The 16,106-nt window shown below is 36.2% G+C and overlaps 1 protein-coding gene across 7 annotated transcripts in view; it reads left to right on the forward strand.

Moving 5' to 3' along the window:
- The window catches only part of Bbx (BBX high mobility group box domain containing), a 220,786-nt gene that overhangs the window by 117,525 nt on the left and 87,155 nt on the right, over positions 1–16,106 (forward strand). For all 7 annotated transcript variants that reach the window (XM_063224901.1, XM_063224902.1, XM_063224900.1 and 4 more), the window contains 2 exons: positions 3,138–3,308; positions 11,762–12,004. In XM_063224901.1, coding sequence (XP_063080971.1) covers positions 3,147–3,308; positions 11,762–12,004 — 405 coding nt within the window. In that variant the 5' untranslated portion in view covers positions 3,138–3,146. Of the gene's footprint in view, positions 1–3,137; positions 3,309–11,761; positions 12,005–16,106 lie in introns of those variants that run through there.

Genomic DNA, 16,106 nt, shown 5'->3' on the forward strand with positions numbered 1-16,106 from the left:
CTCTGTATCCAGGTGATCCATATCCTCACATTCAGTCAGCTTTGAATAGAAAATATTCAGGGAAAAGATTGCATCCTTGCAAACTTCTTTCCCCTGTGACTAGCTGCTAAGCAATAGAGTATAATAGCCATTCACATAGCATTTACATTGTATGAGATATCACAGGTAATTTATGAACAATTTAAAGTATATGGCAAGATGCATAAATATGTTAATATTCTGTTGCTGTCATCAAATGCCTCAGATAAGAAGGTGTGAAGAGGACAGATTTATCTTGCTTTGTTCTATCACAGGTTTCAGTGCAGCATGATTACTTGGTCTGTTATTTTGGCAGCACAGTACGTCATGTCACAGAGCGTGTGGTGAAGGAAAATGCTCATCTTGTGGCAGCCAGAAGTAAAGAGGGGAAGGAAAGGCCTGGGGCCCCAGGATCCCCTTCAAGGCCTGCCCCTAGTGACCTAACTTCCTTCTGCTAGGTCCCACTTGCTAAAGGTTCCCCACCCTCCCGGCAGTGCCATCGGGTAGAGACCAAGGCTTCAACACATGGGCCTTTGAGAGACATTCAAGGTCCTCTTTACAGTCAGTTACATGCCAGTATTACATCATTTTATAGAGGACCTGGCATCCTAGGATTTTGGTATCCACAAGGGATCTTGAAGCCAAATCCTTCAAAGGGACAAATTTGTGTGTGTGTGTGTACGCGTGCGTTTTATGTGCGAGTGTATGTAAGTCAAACAGCATAATACACATAAAATTAAATAGCATAATTTTATTGTAAAATCTTGGGGCTAGAAATACATTTTCCTTTAGGTATTAACAATTACCCACTCCACTTAATAAATGCTGCTTTGATTTCATTGATTTCATATACTACTTAAAAATTGTGTGCTTTACTGAAGTATTGGGTTGCCAGTATTGGTTTAACTAACACTAAAACAAATTATCCTAAATTGACTAATAAACCACAAAAATAACCATGTTTTTTCCTCTCTGTGTATCCTTGGTATTTGTGGAAACTGGATTGTCTGTGCCAAGTTTATTTGCAGATGGAATGGAAATTGTTAAACAGTTTATCAATTTACAAGAAACCTTTGTTCCTTTACTAAGAGCACACCAGCTAGTTTCATTTAGAGTTTTCAACAACTTCTTGTACTCTTGAGGCAGCCACACGAGTCATATAATTGATTTGATATTCAGAAGTTTCTTTTTTAAAAAAGCTGTAAGAACACATTTTCCTTTTTCCATTTGCTCTTTCTTTACCTCTGATGTTTTGGGGAGGGCACATCTGGCCATGTCTTCTAATAGATTAATGAGGATTTTATCAAATTGAAGGTGGCTTAAATGATTTTATTAAAACAGTTTTTTAATTGCATCCCTCAAAATAATCTGAATGTCTATTAATGATAAACAGATTACGCTATGATACATAATATATGTTGTAAGATTTTATACAGTTACTGCAAAATGAAAATGATCATAGTGTTTTGACCTAGAGAGACATGTGACATATACAACTAAAAACATTTAAATGGCTACTTACTAATGTATTTTCATATTTTAGGATAATGACACAATTCTTCCTAAGACTGGTTAAAGGTTAGGCAAGCAGTTAGAGAGGGTTTTTATTTAACAGGAAAATCAACAACAGACTCATACATGGTTATTTAGTATAAAAATGGCATTCCAAAGTAATAGGGGAAAGCTAGATTATTTGAGAAATGGTGGTGTTATGTTTGGCCAGCTGTTGAAGAAAAAAAATAAACTAAATCCTTGATTCTTCATATCAAAATGAGTTCCAGATTATTCAACTATGTGTGATGAAGTCTTGGAAGTACAAGAGAAAATATTAGTGATTTTTTTGGTTTTGTTTTGAAGTGAGGAAGACTTTACCCCTAGCTCAGAAATAATTAAGGAAAATGTTTAGAAGCCTTGAGAATTAAAAGAATCTTGATGTTATATGTTCATGGACCCTATTTTTGTTTTTATATGGCATTACTACTGTTAATACTATTAACAATTTAATAGTATTAATATGGTGTTAATTTAATCACGTTACTTTGCAGGTATTACTTTGCATGGACTATTGCATACATTGAACAATGATAGCAGCAATTGCGTGTTTATAATTGTCAGCATCATTTTATGAGCGATTAATGTCATTTAACTATTGTTGAATTTTTGCATAACCATATATAATAGTAATTCCTATATTTATTTTGCCTCAATTGAATAAATGAATGAGAAGTAACAAATCAGAAAAGTGAGAAAGCATGGACATGTAGTTCTAAGCATGGAGAGAGCAAACCTCATTTTGTGTTATTATCACCTGCATAATATAAATGTCCATTTATTTTATGGTCAAGAATAAGTTTTAAATCATTTAAAGGTAATTTAGAATTTTGAGCTTCTAAGCTCAGAAGTGTCACAGTTACAGCATAGTTCTTTCTTAGCTATTTCACCTAACCACCCATTTTTTAAAAATCCCCAGAAGCAACAATTTTTTACCAGTTTGCTAGTACTATGCATATAATGGAAAGACATACAGCTGTTTTTGCTGTGCTTTGTGATGGTGGGCACAGTGAGCATCATGCAACGAGTCCTCAGAGACAGTACAATTTTTGGAAATCGTGTCATTAAGATATGGTTTCATTTCAAGTCCCAACCTTTTATTCTTAGAAATTGCTCATTTTATTTCATCATATCACAAGCACAGTTTATTCTGTAGAATGCAGAATTCACCTGGAGTGCTGCAGTGAGCCGGGGGAAGCCTGGCAGTCTCCTCTGGGAGCGCCCTCGCCCCTCCCTTGGCCCTGTCACTGTTCCTGTGATGGGAAACCAGAAACCTCGCCTGAGCAAATTGGCCAGGTGAGGGCACCTGGTAACCATCCTGAAACTTTCTTGGGTTTTGAGTTTTGAAATTATGGAGTAGAAGGAAGAAAGCCTCATAAAAGGGAAATATTATCAGCTTTGTTTATTTGCAATGAATGCTGGATGGTGCATTTTGGATTTTCACTGAATCTAGTATGTAAATGCCTGAGCTGTTAGGTAGTCACTAAAATTATAATCCAATTAAAGTGGAGAGAGCAAAATAATTCTAATCAAATTTACTTTGCTGTCTGTCTCTTTTCTTATTACAGGGCACAGTAATGAAAGGCAGTAATCGAAATAAAGATCACTCAGCAGAAGGAGAAGTGGCTGGAAAACGACCAAAACGGAAGTGTCTTCAGTGGCATCCACTGCTGGCAAACAAACTTCTTGACTTTTCGGAAGAGGAGGAAGAGGAAGACGAAGAGGAGGATATTGATAAAGTAAGTCTTTAACATCCTGCAGAAGGTCCTAGTATATTTGAGCACTCACGCTCCTCTAGAAACGCTTATGAACATGCACAGTATGAAAGATGCTCCTAAAAGTCTGTATAACTTGAACCCTATGTACACACCTGGTGTACATGTTTACTTGATTGCTCTTCAGCATCCCTGTCTACTGGCGTCTTGTAAGTACCAGTGAAAGCAGTGCAGTGGGAATGTTTCCTCAGCACCTGACTGCTCTCTTGAGCTTCACTACTGTGGCCTTCACGGCATCTGGCTGCTTTTGTCCCACCAAACCTTTGTGGTCGCTGTTTTCCAGGTCCCTTTCTCCGACCTCATATATAAGCAAGTGGCATTCCTTTTTTTTTTCTTTTTTAAAGAGAAAAAATGACAAAATGTCAAAACAAGATAATAGGATAACAATGCTAAATACATTGCATACTGTTATCTTTGAATTAGTTACTTAGAATGCAAAACATCAGCATTTAATTGTCCAAACAATATTAGCACAAACCTTTCTTTTCAATGAACTAAAAAATTACTATAACTATCTTAACTATCATATATATACATGTACACATATGTATGTATATATATGTATATGTATGTATATGTATATATACATATATTATCTTTTCCCTTCCTTTCCTTCTTTTCTCCATTCCCCCATCCTAGTTTCTCTTTTCCTTTTGAAGGTTCTTTCCATTTCACAGTTGTGCAGTTACTCTTCCAGCTTCTCATACTAGGAGACAATCTGTTTACGCATGAACATCTGATTTATTTCACTTATGAGTATGGTCTTGAGTTACACTCATTTACCAATAAAAGTCTCAAGTTTATCCTTCTTTATGGCTGAGTCCTACTTCATTGTATAAAAAGACCACATCTTTTTGTCCATTCCTCCGTCGATGGACACTTGGATTATTTACAAGATCCTGTTACTACAAAACATGTTACTATGAACATGGGTGCTCATATATCACTGTGATATGATGTTTTTAATTCTTCTGGGGAAATACCCAGAAGGAAAATAGTTGGGTCAAAGGGGACCTCCAGGCCTACTTTTTTGAGGAATCTCCACACTTGATTTTCGCAGTGGTGGTGCCAGTCTACATTCCCGCCAACAGTGGAGGAGTCCTTTTTCCTCACAGCCCCACAGGCATTTGTTATTGGCTGATTTCTTGATAACAGCCATTCTTTCTGGGGTGAGATGAAATCTCAGTATTGTTTTCATTTGTATCTCTTGAATGACTAGTGATATTGAACACTTTTTCACATACTTATTTGCTGTTTCTATTTCTTCATCTGAGAAGTGTACATTGATCTCAGATGCCTTTTTTGGATTGGGTCTTTAAATTTGTGAGATCTGTTATTTTTGAGTTCTTTATATGTTCTTGATATAGTAATCCTTTGTCTGAGAAACAGCTGGCAGACTTTTTCCCATATTGTGGGTTGTCTTTTACTGTGTTGGTAGTTTCTCTGCGTGCAAAAACCTTTTAATAACATGAGATACTAGTTGTTGAGGTTCTTTGTGATGGTTCCTGTGCAGTCAGGGTTTTATTCATAAAATCATTGCCTACATCATTGTCTTCAAGAATTTTACCTATTCTGTCTTCTAGCAGACTCAGTGTTTCTGTTTTAATATTTATATCTTTGATCCATTATGAATCTAGTTTAGTGCATGGTGAAAAATATGTGTCCAATTTTAATCTATGACATATGCAGAGCTAGTTTTTCCAGCATCATTCCAGCATCATTAAAGAAACTATCTTTGTTTCAGTGAATGTGTTGGGCACCTTTGTCAAAGATAGGGTGGCTTAATATGTGTGGAGTTGTTTCTGCATCTTCTAATCTGTTCCATGGTTTATGTCTGTGGCCCCCAGGCCTCATGAGTTTGCATTGTGCATTTGTGATGGTTCATTGTCGAATGCTTGGATTGATGGTGTCAGTGCTCCACCCACATAGAGGTGGAGCCAGGATGTGATATAATGGCAGGAAGAAGGTGTGTCTTGCTCTTTGCTGGTACCTGCTTGCTATTTGCAACTGCCATAAACTGCGGCCTAGCCATGCCCTCCTGCCTTGGAGCCATCTGAGTGTAGAGTAAAACCTCCAAAAATTGTAAGAAATAAACCTTTCCTTTCCCAACTTGAGCTTCAGGTATTTTGTCTCAGCAACGAGTAAAAAGTAACCAAGACATCCATTAATCTTCAGATCTGTTTTTTTTTTTTTTTTTTTTTTTACCAGTACCATGCTGTTTTTATCACAGTAGCTTTATGGTGTAATTTCAAGTCATGGATTGTGATGCCCCTGCCTTGCATTTGTTGCTCAGAATTGCTTTTGCTATTTTAGATCTTTCCTGGTTCCAGATGAATTTTAGGATTGTTTTCTCTCATTCTGTGAGATATGGTATTGGAATTTTGATTGCAGTTACATTAAATCCGTGTAACAGTTTTTGGAAGTATGACTATTTTCACTGTATTGGGATGTCTTTCATTTTCAGATACCCTCTTCAGTCTCCTTTTTCAGAGCATTGTAGTTTTCAACATATAGGTCTTTTACATCCTTTGTTAGATTGATTCCTAAGTTTTTCTCTTCCTTTTTTTTTTGGATGCTATTGTGAAAAGTGTTGTTTCCCTCATTTCTCTCTTAGTGAGTTTATTATTTGAGTTCAGGAAGACTGTTGATTTTTTATTCTTAATTTTGTATCCAGCTATTCAACTGAATTTGCTTGCTTATTAAACCTAGCAGGTTTTTAGTGTTTTGGGACTCTTCTATGTAAAGTATCATATCATCTGAAAATACTAATTTAACTTCTTTTCCTATTGTTATCCCTTTTCTTTCTTTCTCTTGTCTAATTACTCCGGCTAATGTTTTGTTGGCGTTTGTTTAGAAAGGGACAGAGCGATGCAGGTGGCCTAAAGTCAAACATCCCTCCAGCTCCTGCCATCACGGGCATCTCGACACCATCCAGGTTTTAGCACAATAATTACCTCCTGACGGAGACCCGCCTCGTCATCTCCAAGCTCTCTTCAGCTGACTCATCCCAGGCTACAGAACTTCCTTCTGAGCACTTGTTGGCATTGTCTCTGTGTTTAGCTCTGCATTCATTTGTGTCTGTCCTTTCAGATAAGAGAGAGTTTACAGCCCTTGTCCTCTCTTCTCTTCAGAACCAAACATGGTGCCTGCCATACAGTATTAAGTGGATGTGTGCTGAGTGGAAAAACAAATTAGTTCATATTTTGTGTCACTTTACAAATTTTACAAATGTTCTCAATATTTGTTAGGCCTTTAGTATTTATTTAGGCCCTTTTTTGTTTTGGTTTGGTTTGGTTTGGTTTGAATTGCTTTGGTTTTGGTCAACTTCTTGACCCCATCTCAGCAAGAATTAAAAACAATTTTCCTATTTTTTAGTCATTATCTCTGGATACCTTTAGTTCCTTTTCCTAGAACATTTCTACAGAGATGGGAGAGCACAAGAAATTACCCCTTCGGCTTCCTCTCCGTGCACACCAGTGCACTCATCTCACTGTGAACGCTGCCTGCCTCTCCTGTGAGAAACGTGCCGTGTCTGTTCTCAGCCGAGTCTCTCGTCTGTTGGTATAACAGAATGTCACACACTGAGTGGATTATGGACAGTGGACGTTTATTTGGCTCACAGTTCTAGAAGCTGGGAAGACCAGGATCCAGAGGCCACGTCTGCTGAGAGCCTCTAGCTGTATCATAACACAGCAGAAGGCATCATGTGGAGAGGAAGTGTACACGTCAGAGCACGACAAAGCTAGCTGACACCTTTTAAAAAATTAAGTTCATTGGTATATTTCAGTTATATGTAGTGATCAGATTCATTGCAGGGAATTTCTTCTGCATGATATAACTACACATGATGTAATTTAATTCTCTTTTTTTCCCCATGCCCCTACCCTCCCTTCAACCCTTCTTCTCCTCAATTACAAAAGCTTTGTTTCAGTTGTTTCTTTACTTTCTCATCATTTTTTTTTCCTTTTCCCTTCCTTCCTTTACCCTTCCTTCCTCTGTAGTTCCCCTTCACATTTGAACATTTTCTTATTATTTGACAATATCTGTTACACATTTTGGTTCTTATTTACACTTTTGGTTTCTCACACCAGAGAAACAGTGTAGTGTTTACACATGTGTTTGTTACTTCACTTAAGGTGTGGCTTAAGGTGCTTCCATTTACCTAGAATTGTCTCAGAGTTGTCCTTCTTTATGGCAGAGTAGTACTCCATTATGTATTTAGAAAACCACATCTGTTTATCCCTTCATCAGTTAATGGGCATTTGGGCTGTTTCCAAGATTTACCTGTTGCAGACTGTGCATTGTAAACATTGGTGTGCATATATTGCTGTGATATGATGCTTTTAATTCTTTCTGGAAGAGGAATAGCTGAGTTAAATGAAACTCTGGTCTTAGTTTGTTGAGGAATCTCCGTGCTGATTTCCACAGTGGTTACAACCATCAGCAGTCCTAGCACCAATGGAGAAGAGATCTATTCCAGCCCATGCCTCTTTCTTTAGGAAATGAGTATTAAACCCAGGGCCTTTACTTTGAGCTATGTTCTGAGCACTTTTTTATTTTTATAAAATTTGTTTATTTTTTTGAGACAGAGTCTTAATTGCTCAGGCTATTCTTAAACTTGCCACCCTCCATCATTCTGCTTCAGCCTCCCAGAGTGCCCAGAGTACAGGTATGTACCACTACACCTGGTCGGAATGTTTCGTTTTACCCAGAGGCCGTCCAATAACAGCTACACGCCGTGTGATAATGACATGAGTGTAGCGCTTCATGGCCTAAGGGTCTCTTAAAGGCTCTACCTGTTAATACTGTTGAGTGGCAATTTAGTTTCAAGATGAGGATTGAAGGAGACATTTAAAGCACGGCAGTACTATTGATATAGTTAAGTTTATACTTCATCTGATTTTTCCGTTGATCAGTTAGTCCTTGAGGTTGACTCCTGATGGAATTCACTTCTACTTTTCTTCCTACCTTCCTTTCCTTCCTAGTTTCTTTCAGATGATGTCCCTCTACTAGCCTGTCCTCTAAAGTTCTAATCTTAACTTGTGTCTCCATCCTGGACTTTTCTCCTTACTCTGAATCCACATTTCAAAACATCTACTTAACGTTGCCACTTACATGTAGACTAGGAATCTCATTTTCAGTCTGTTCAAAACTAAGCTTTTAATTGTTTCCTTCAACTTTTTTTCCTGTATCTTCAGTAGCAACTGCAACAGTCTAGCTGGTCAAACCCAGAACATTACAGCTCACGCTTAGCATAGTTATTTTACTCAAGCCTCCTGCCATCTACTGATCAGCCAAGTCCATAGTTACACCTTCCAAATACACACTGAATTTGACCCTTTCCTAGTATTTCTCACCACCTTGCTGCAAGGCATTTCTAGCACAGATTTTATACTCTTTTTTTTCCCTGCCTCTGCCCTTGATCTGTAGCCTGCGCTTGGCAAAGCAGCCAAAGGAATCCTTGCCGAATGTGTGGCGGACCCTGTTTCTTCCCACACGGACGGGGACCTGTGTGCTGACTGCATCACCTGGGACAGTGTGTGCCCGGGAACAGATGTTGAGTGAAACACTGAGGTCAGAAGATTCTGTCTTCGCATTCTGTTCAGTGTTTCATTCACACCTTTAGTCTTTTAATCTTACTGCCTTCTATACACTAGTGTCTGAATCGTCATCTTGGACTTGGGTAGCCATGGAGCAGATCCTCTTAAACATGCAGCCTGCCTGCACTGTCCTTCTGGTCCTCACAGAACTCAGCCCCCTCATTTGACCAGAATGTTGCTGTATGTGAAGAAACTTGCCATGCAAGTTAATAGTGCTTAGTTTTTTGAACCTTCAAATTCAATTAGATACCAAACAACCTGTTTTGATATCACCATTTCTATTACTGTTGCTTGAATTTCAGCTCTGTTTTGTTTGGACAGCTGGAATATACTTCAAACTAGAAAATAGTTTTGAATATATGACTCTGATAATGTCTTCCCTGTGTTGTAAAAAGAAAAATAAAAAAATACTCCAAATATAGGTACCATTATTATTTTATTAAAATCTTTTACTGGACCCTTGATGAAAATGAAATCCAGATAGCTTTTCATCTTTATTTTGTTACTTATTTCTGTTTATTCACTTATTTTTTAGAAAACTTAATTAAGTAGCACTAGATAGCAGCTTAAACTGTTTTTGACAGCTGTATTTAGCTAACTTAAAAGTTGGCAATCTAAGTCAAACTAAATGTTTTTTATTGACCCATGAAGTCTAAAACCACTGGTCTGCAGGATTAAATGAATGATTCTTTGCATGGCAGAGCACATTCTTTATGAACTGGCCCGTGTTTCCTACAGCCTCATTTTTAAAATCCTGTTTTCATCTTTTATATACCAACCTTGTGGAACTTCATTTTGATGTACAAATAAACCTTCAAGCTTTAATCCCTGTTAGTTCTCTGTATCCCTCCACTGACTATCTGACATACTCCAACTCATCTTTGAAAATTTAGCTCTGACAGTGCCTTTTCTAGGAAATATTTTGTGCTTCTACCTATCCACTAGTGCTTCATTATCTCACTGGTTCTTTGTTGGACTCTTCACACCCTTTTTAATGTATATGTACTTCAGCTTCCCAAAACAGTAAACTCTTTCCAGCTTCTAGCTTGAGTTTTATAGTTTAGTAACTGAATTGTTACTTTTCTCTGAAGGGAAAATATAATTACTTCCTAATATTTTCTTAGCTTCAAATGCCAAATAGATACTCCTTGAAAATGTAAACCGTTAGTAGTGCTTATATACATAGTAAGGGAGAGAAATCTCCCAATAATAATTCTGTCAAATAGCTGTGACTCTTAAGATTTTTTTTCTGTTCAAAGATAGTTGATGGCTAATTGACTCCATTTGTACTATTTACTTAAATACTTCTTAAATATCCCAAATTGAACTAAGCAAATGGTTTATTCTAAAGCAAGTATGTCCAACCTTTTGTGTGCCCATCTGATTGAAAATAAATTGTATACACATGGGTAATCTTTAATTTTTCCTACTTACTATAATTTAAAAGAGCAACAGAGAGTGCAAGCAGCTGGCATGCTCCAGGTTGGCACCCCTGTAGAGTATCCACTTCTTACAGATGCCTGATAAACATCGTATGAACTGAACATGGGCACCTTATAATTGTTTTCAAAAATGTGACCCTTACACCAGCAGCATTAGCACTCCCTTGGAACTACTTAGAAATATAGATTCTGGGAACTTACTCCAGACCTACAAAAACAGAAACTTTGAGACTAGAACCTAACAACCTGTGTTTTAATAGAATCTTCAGGGACTCCTGCCACATTTGAGTTTAAGAATTACATCCCTGATGCATAATACAAACCAATGACTACTTCAATCATTCTGTATTTTTTAACTCTAAAACAAGGCATTAAAGAAGTAGTCTTGTCTTGGTAAGCATTCTGGATTTCTGATCATGGTTTCAAAAGTCATTTCCAAAAAAAATCATAGAATCATATTTTAGCTTGAGAAGATATTTTATAATCCTAATACTCTATTTTTTGGGATTCTGTGATCAAAAATGTGCTTTAAGAAACTTAATCCAGCAGCTATAAGCAGTAAGTGGTATAGAGAAGATTAAAAACAGAAAGATTAGGCTATAGGCCAAAGTGGTACAGGGCAGTGGCAAAGACAATTACACCAGTCCAGAGTTTTATAGAAGTCTTTCAACAAAGTACGTAGGAAAATTCAAAATTAAATTTGAAGGTATAAGCTTAGGGGAATTTATTCTTATCACGATAGTATTTCACTAGACAAGACAGCTTGATAACTTAAAGAGCTACTGTGTACTTCTATCAAATAATGATGTTTTGTGTTTATTTTGATAATGTATGAGACAATTCCATTTGTGATGTATATAAAAATACTGAGTATCTATATTAGCTTTTTATAGTCTACTTTTTTGTTATACATCCTTGTATTATTTGCTGAAGAAAAGCATTTCCTAAAGAGGAGAAAAAGCTAGTATTGATTGTTTTATATGAATAGTTTTGAGAACCATAATCATAAAATAAGTTTATTAATCACCACTTATTTATTAACATTACAACATACAAGTTAGGTTTTGTGGGTTATAAAGGTAAATAAAGCAGTTTTTGTCCTCAAAGATCTCTTTACCTAGAGGATATAAGCAGTTACAACATAATGTAATAGAAATGCTGTAATAGAAATATGCACAGGTTACAATCAAAACTAAGTAGAATGCATCCCTAAATTAGTTACCAACCACCAACAGTGATTGATGATTTAAAATTTTTTTTAATTCATTAGATGTCTAAATATATCTAAGAAAAAATACAGTGTACAAACCAAAACTAATTGTTAAATCAGAATTCTTCTAGATATGTTAAACGTTTGGCTTTTGTTTGATAATAGGTTCAACTTCTTGGGGCCGATGGCCTTGAACAAGATGTTGGTGAGGCCGATGATGATGAATCACCAGAACAGCGAGCCCGTAGACCAATGAATGCATTTCTTTTATTTTGCAAACGCCATCGCTCCCTTGTCCGTCAAGAACACCCCAAGCTTGATAACCGAGGTGCTACCAAGATACTAGCTGATTGGTGGGCTGTTCTGGATCCAAAGGAAAAACAGAAGTATACAGACATGGCCAAGGAGGTAGGTTGCAATCACAAAGTGTTACCGTGGCAATGAGCAGCCAGTCTTAAACTCCCTCTCAGCAAATGTAGAGCACCTGTTGAAGTTCTAGCAATGACAAGATGAATCCTGACTCTCTGGTGTTCAGTAAAAATGTAAGAACTTTCTTTTTTTCTCTTCCAAAGGGCTTCAAGTCCACTTTGAAAATGTTAGTGAAGATTCCAAGTACAATTTATTACCAAAAAATGTTTCTTAATTTTGTTTCGTGATAGGGGATTAAATGGTGTACTGTAAATGATGATTTATTATAATTGGTGATTTTTTTCTTCTACATTTTTTCTAGGAACTCAGCTTTTTCTCTCAGAAAATGCCCATGGTAAAGATAACACTTTAGGTTACCCTAATTCTGTCATGGAAAAATCTTGATCTAGTTGTGATGCTAAATGTTCTGTGACCATGTTTGTGCGTGTGCATGTGTGTATGTGTGTGTGTATGTTTGAAATTCTGGGGCTCAGCTTTTTTTTTAATGTTACTAAAATGAAATAGAACAAAGATTTATATGCCTACTAGCTCCAACATTTCTGTTTTGATAATTAATATAATTATCAAGAGATATGGTACAGCATATTTAAAACCAATAAATGAATGACAGTAGAATAGGATATACAATGATATTTGCATGTATGTAAACACTGTAAGCTGTAGTTGGTGAGAAACATTTTCATGCAGCAAGGCTATTCGGAGGTGTGACATTAATCACTTCCAAAATGGTGGTAATTACTAAATTTCTTCAAAAATTATACTGGCTCTGTTTCTAAATTATTGTGAGACTATTGTACATTTAAGTATATTATGAATGGATTTATTTCCAAGTAAGATATGTAGGCAAAGCAATTTTGTCATTGTTAAACCTGAAAGGAGTAGTTTTAACATTTTTCAGCTGCAGCATGGAAAAGATGTTGATTTCTGAAAACCTCTGCCACCCAAACATTTGATTTAACATTTGTGAAAAATGAATCAGCAGAGAATAAAATATGTAATTCAAGATATTTTATTAGACACCTCAGTATGCAGAAGAATAATACTTTCAGTTGCCGTGGTGCTATTGAGTTGTCTAATAAGCTAGCATGCAGCATAAAAATGTCTTGTGAAATGTTCAGAGAAATTTGAATCCAGAGTAATAGTTGCTCTATATAGTTGCTGAGTATAGTTGCTCTGTAACTAATAGATTGTACAAGGCTCCAGGAATTAGCTACTGTTAAAGATAGAATTTTAACTTTGTAGGCCATCTGGAAAATTTAAAATCAATTGTAGCAGCCTCTGTGATTTTAAATGTTTCAATAGATTTCCACAAGCATCACAGTAATTAACAGTAAAGCTTTCTCATTAAATAGCCTTATGTCCTTTCATAGTCATGCTTATATAGTAAAATAAACAATTATCTGAAACCTCACAGGGAACTGCATAAGTTTCCTATAATTAAACACGAGAGTTTGTTTTTAGCTAACAGGCAGCATATCACCAGTATATTATTTGCCTTTTCTTAAATACTGCTAATTTACAAACCCAATAGGTGGCCACTTTAAGAGGAGGTAATATTTTTATACAGGAAATCCCTTGCTAATTACTTAATTAGGTTCACAATGTTCGCTCTCGTGGTACTATAATGAAACCTGTTAAGAGGGTGCCCTGCAATCAAAAAGTGGAGACCATAATGTCACACAGTACAGCTCTCCTTGTTTATGGCTGTTCCTAGGAAAAGTTGCCTTGCTTCTACCACGAAGTGTAGACCATTCAGCTACTTGAAATTATTGCACAGTTGGTCTCCAGTCAGGCTTCATACTTCTTGTAAGTTACTAAATGATTTCACAACTGAAGTGTGTAATTGTTTTGGTGCTTTTTATTAATTGGTGCTTTAACTATAATGTTAGTTCAATCAATAAATACCTGAGTGGCTTCAGTATGCCAGGTTTTGCGGGATTGTTACTGATACGCAGCCAGTACTATATATGGTTTCATTACTCAACCACTTCCCATCCTTTTAAAACTTAGAGTTTTAAAAGCCAGCTTTTACTACTAAACCCCCAACTTTAAATACTCTGTGTTAGACATAAGACATACTCTTTTAGTATAGTGCATGTGTAACTGTGAATGCTTACATGTATGCAACATTGTCTATCCTGTGATTATTTGAGTGAAAAATTATAATCATACATGTCAAGAATTGCTTAACAATATTCTGAGAAATCTGTCATGAGACAACTGGGTAATTTTGCAAACATCACCCGTTTATGATACTGCTAAGCAATAATAATCTTATGGGACTGCTATTGTGTATGCAGTATGTAACAGACCAAAACAGTGTTACGCAATTTAGTCCCTTCTCTTTTTTATTTTAAAAGAAGCCTATTTTAAAAACCAGAGTAAGTAATAATTAATGGAGGGATTCTTTTTTTAAACCTGTTAGTCCATGAAAATTTCCTCTTTTCTTCTGATTTTGTTACATTGGTATATTTTAGTAAGCTGAAATGCCAATTCCTGGATTTGTCATTTTCTTTAACTGTTGCTCAGTTCTGATTTGCCTTGTTGGTGGAGGAAACTGGTTGAATAAAGGATGCGTACCATGAAAACAATAATTGGTCCTAAGTAATCTTTGATATAAGAATATTGCTGGAATAATTGGTTATAAGTATATGATCATAATTAGCCAATTGACAGTAAGTTTAAAGGATCAAATATCTTGACTTCACCTAGAATGCAGTGCAAAGAGGAAGGGAGGATCTGGGAAGCTTAGACACTTTAAGGTGAATTTTATAGAGCCCCACCCCCGCTTTTTTAGTGTCGGGGCATAAGACAGAATGCGTGCACTGATTGGTTGGTTCTTTCCTTGCTCAGTGTTTTAAGTAGGAAAAACCATGTAAAGTCAGTTATGACTCTCTCTTTTCTTCAGAGCAGAAATCTAAGGGTAAAGGAGTTAGTATTATGAACATGTTTTGTGAACAAATGGTAGAGCAGGGACATTTCTTTACATGTGACTTTGGTGCCCTTTTAATATATTGTTATCCTACCTACTTTAGATGCTTGAAAGATAAGTAGGTTTTGGTATTACAGGATCACTAATGAAAATGTGCTGAGCCTTATAAGAAAACTCTTCTTGTGCTAAGAAGGGAGGTAGGAATGGATGAGGAAAGGGTATTATAAAGTTCTTGGTTTGGGTATAAGAGTCAAAGAGAAAGCAAAGGCCATGTAGAAAATTGAGATCAGTTTTGGGAATCAGCAAGTTCATTTGAACTGGACCCTAGTCTGTTTAGTTGTAGCAGAATCCTGGGAGATGATGATATAAAAGTAGAATATTGACAACAGATTCCAGCATTTACAAAGCACCAGGGTGGTTACTTTCAAGCTTCATTTTACTGCATTTAATTGTGTAACTATTTTACTGGCATGGAACTGAACTACCAAGCTTTTTAGTTTTTCTTATTTTTATACTTGACTCCTCCCTTCTCATTTTTTAAGATTTTCACATCTGTAAAATGGTACTAAAGATGCCAGCCTTCCCAGGATAGCTATAAAATGCAAGTGAAGAAATGTACATCCAAACGTGTTTAATACTGTACCAGTGGTAATGAACCTATAGCATGGGTGCTATAGCAAACTCTTCCTATCTTTGAAAGCTGTAAAAGGTTCACCATCACTGCTCTATACAAATACTAGTTTTAGAGTATTATTTGATAATAACTTTGTTTCTAATTGATACTTCCCTACCTAATGATTAACTGATCTTTTCATTATAAGCTTTCAATACATTGAAAGGCTAATAAAATGCAAAATTAGTCTTTGAAACGTAAGATGAACAAAAATCAATAAAATTAAATGTATCATTTATTCAGCTTGACAATTCATACTCACTCTGATTGATGGCCTCTCACAAGATAGATATTAAATTAAATTAACTATTTGAGTTAGGAATATTAGTTTGTTTGCAAATTGTTGAGAAAATTGTAGGGTGAGTCTTGTGAATTCAGTAAGTCAACCACCCAGACATACCCAAAACTGTTAGATTGTTTCTTATTCAAGTTGACACCTCAATTAGCTGTCACAGGACTCAGACTCAAATATGTAA

Source organism: Cavia porcellus, unplaced genomic scaffold, assembly GCF_034190915.1.
Source record: "Cavia porcellus strain 051 isolate PalLab524CR breed Dunkin Hartley unplaced genomic scaffold, mCavPor4.1 scaffold_15, whole genome shotgun sequence".
NCBI lineage: Eukaryota > Metazoa > Chordata > Mammalia > Rodentia > Caviidae > Cavia > Cavia porcellus.